The following is a 3,166-nucleotide window of genomic DNA, read 5'->3' as shown; positions in this document are numbered from 1 at the left end:
ACTGACTCGACACCGTGCATCTCTTTGTCAGCAGCTACGACAAGAACACTCCTTGTCCGACCACCAAGAGTTACCATCTCAGCTCGGAGAGTCTTCATGTTAAGTGATTTAAGTATCTCCATGAGGTCCGGCAAGAGATCTGACCTATCGTCACAACATAGAGAGGCTTTGAAGATTATATGACCGTCGTTTGAATAGTCTCCAAAATGTAGAACGCTAATCTCGTCGGTCTCTGATGGTAATAGTGTTTGATCGGAGTCGGAGATCTCTAGGGTTTGCTGTTTAAGTTCTTTGACTCGTTGAACCACTTTGGCAAGTAGTGTGGCTTTATCGGTCTGAAAATAGAAACATGAAATTACAATGAAAAGTTTGGATCTTTAGACTAGCCTTTTTTTATAAGTTTAGGATCAAGAAGTTGAAAATTTATGTTCATATCAAATCAAATCAACAGAAAAAGCTTGAAAACTTTCCCAAAAAGTAATTCCTATCCCAACGAGCTTCACCAAAAGGCCATGAAGCTTTTCTTTTTCCCCATCTATTAAATGTTCTCAATACTTGCAAATTTTTGAATATTCAAATCAAATAAACATTAAACCTTGTAGAATTATATATGCAGAAAATTATGGATCATATTTGATAATTATGAGTGTTTATAGTAAGAAATGTTAGAGTCAACTAAACGGTTATAACTAAGCTAACATGAAAAATGTCTAGTATTCGATTGGAACAAAGGAAAAAATCTAAAGACGATCGATGTAAACTTTAGGTTGGAGAAGATATGCAAAACCCTAATACTCATGTTAAAATCATCTCATAAAATTGATAAGATATACGTATATGTATGGGGATATTACATCCATACGGCATATGAAAAGAGTATATATATATATATATATATATAAAATGTAAATAAAGTTTATATTACCTTAGAATTACAAGAGAGTACGTTACGAAGCTTGTTGAGATGAGAATTGATCCTCTCTCTTCTTCTTCGCTCAGCTTCTTTGTGATTCCTCAAAGCAGCTATAGCTCTGTCTTGAGCCATCGTTTCTCCGATGCCGGAGATCGCAAGTGGGTAATAAGATGACGTCGACGACGAAGACCCACATAAGCTCTGCATAGTCGTCATGTAATCGCCGGAGACGCAGTAACCTCCTCCGCCGCCGATTTCGTTTCCGGCAAGAAAGGAATACAGCATCTGATCTGAGCTCTCTGGTTGCATTTTTCTAATGAGTTGCGCCGCCTTCTTTTGTTTTTTTTGTTAGTTAATGGGGTGTTTGTGGAGCTTTCGGTGGGTTCTGTCCTAAAAGATGGATTATATATATACGTGAAATGAGAGAGGGTAGAGCTAGTGTAGATTAATATTTTATTATTATTATTATTAGATATATATGCTTAAAATTCTTTGTTTTGTTTTCATGTGTATTGGTGGGGAAAAAGTTGATATAGAGTTCGGAATTTTTGGGAAGGGTCCTTAATTAGGTCATTGTCTTTGGCACCATCATCATTCTCAATAGTTCTATCATCTATCAACTGAACTGAAGATACAATTCGGAATTTTGGGACTCAATTTCGAAAATTTAAAAGAAAAATCTTGAAACTATTTGAACATTTTTGTATCTTTACTTATGAATAATAATGATGTTTTTTTTACCACTACTCGTTTCTCGGATATTAAAGTTAGATCAAAAGTTCAAAACATGTATTGTAATGATTTGTAATAGTGGTATTAAAGTGACAAACGTTTAACTAGATATATAGCCCTTACATAATATCTAGACTATCTACTATCTAGTAATAACTTGAAAATTAATATCTGAAAAAAGCTTGAGTATTTACAAATGTGATAACCAACCAAAAAGAGGAAGCAAATCAAAAATATATGGGCTTAATTAATGAACAAAAAATAAGGACCCAAGAGTGGCCCAAATTAAAAGTATTGGTAAAACGGTGACCACAAAACTGGCGCAAGCAGAGTACCATGCAACAGAGCTCCTCCTCGACCTTTGAATTTGATAATGGCTGTTTCTCCGAAACATTTCCAGGTTCCTTCAGATTTCACGTTTCCTCCATCTTCTTCCTTCATCACCACGATTCCTTCTTCTCCAATCTCTGTTACTGCTTCAACGAGTCCAATCTCCACAACAAAATTTGGCTCTATACGCGTTCGTTTCAGCCGACGGTCAATCGTCAGGTACAACGATTACGCCGGAGAAGATGTAGAAGGTAGTGATGAGGAGAGTGAAGAAGATTGGAGCTTTGAGGAAGCAGTAACGCTCTTCAACAAGAGAGATTATTACAAAAGTCACGACGCCCTCGAGGCTCTTTGGATTCAAGCTGAGGAGCCAACTCGTACCTTAATCCATGGGATTCTTCAATGTGCTGTTGGCTTTCACCATCTTTTCAACAGCGTAAGTCCCTTCTCTTTCTCAATCTATCGTTCGTTTTCATTGTTTGTGTTAATTATAAAAGGAGCGTTTTCTTGAATTCAAGAACCATAAAGGAGCGATGATGGAGTTAGGAGAAGGAGTCTGTAAGCTAAGGAAGATGAATTTCGAAGACGGACCATTTCACGAATTCGAGCGAGATGTCTCCGCCGTTCTTGAATTCGTTTATCAAACTCAACTCGAGCTCGCTGCCTGTAAGTTATGGTCCTTTTAGCAATGCATTGTAATACTCAAGAAACCAAAATTGACTTGATCATAATTTTGAATAGGTTCAGAAGATATGTGTTTGACGATGGATCAATCAGACAAGTCTTATCAACTCTTGGGTGGTTATGCAGCTGGACAGAGTATATACAGCTTAGAGACTTTGGTTGATTTCAACAATGGGATGTCTGAAACAACTTCCATACTCTTCTCTCCTTCAAGTTCCTCATCTGAGCCAACACGAGTTAAGCTCCCTACACTAACCGCTACCGATAAACATCTTCTTGATCTTGCAGATTGAGCAAAGATTCTGATCAATATAAAAAAATCTGATTTGCATTCAAAAAGTCAAAAGATAATAGAAGAAGAAGAAGAAGATCTCATTACTGTTTTCTTTTCAAGAATCAGGTTCTGAACCTATCAATAACATAGAACAACAATTAAAAATAAATGAGCCGTTCAACAAAAACGAAAACAACCAACCATAAGGGGAACCACCAAAAAAAAAAAAAACA

General features: G+C 36.6%; 2 protein-coding genes across 3 annotated transcripts in view; one reads left to right on the top strand and one right to left on the bottom strand.

Annotated features, from left to right (window-relative positions):
• Positions 1 to 1,296, bottom strand: part of LOC104793019 (transcription factor bHLH106-like) — a 2,087-nt gene extending 791 nt beyond the window's left edge. Inside the window, exons 1-2 of one of the 2 annotated variants that reach the window (XM_010519295.2) lie at positions 926 to 1,296; positions 145 to 335 (exon numbers count right to left, since the gene is read on the bottom strand). In XM_010519295.2, coding sequence (XP_010517597.1) covers positions 145 to 335; positions 926 to 1,222 — 488 coding nt within the window. In that variant the 5' untranslated portion in view covers positions 1,223 to 1,296. The remainder of the gene's footprint in view (positions 1 to 144; positions 336 to 925) is intronic. The other variant, XM_010519294.2, reaches the window with a different exon arrangement.
• Positions 1,856 to 3,037, top strand: LOC104793018. Its single transcript, XM_010519293.2, has 3 exons — positions 1,856 to 2,411; positions 2,494 to 2,641; positions 2,717 to 3,037. The coding sequence occupies exons 1-3, from the start codon at positions 2,019 to 2,021 to the stop codon at positions 2,950 to 2,952; spliced, it is 777 nt and encodes a 258-aa protein (XP_010517595.1). The 5' UTR covers positions 1,856 to 2,018; the 3' UTR covers positions 2,953 to 3,037.

This window comes from Camelina sativa, chromosome 6 (genome assembly GCF_000633955.1).
Source record: "Camelina sativa cultivar DH55 chromosome 6, Cs, whole genome shotgun sequence".
NCBI lineage: Eukaryota > Viridiplantae > Streptophyta > Magnoliopsida > Brassicales > Brassicaceae > Camelina > Camelina sativa.
Note: the sequence above shows the minus strand (reverse complement) of the source record. Positions and strands in the feature narration are given on the sequence as shown.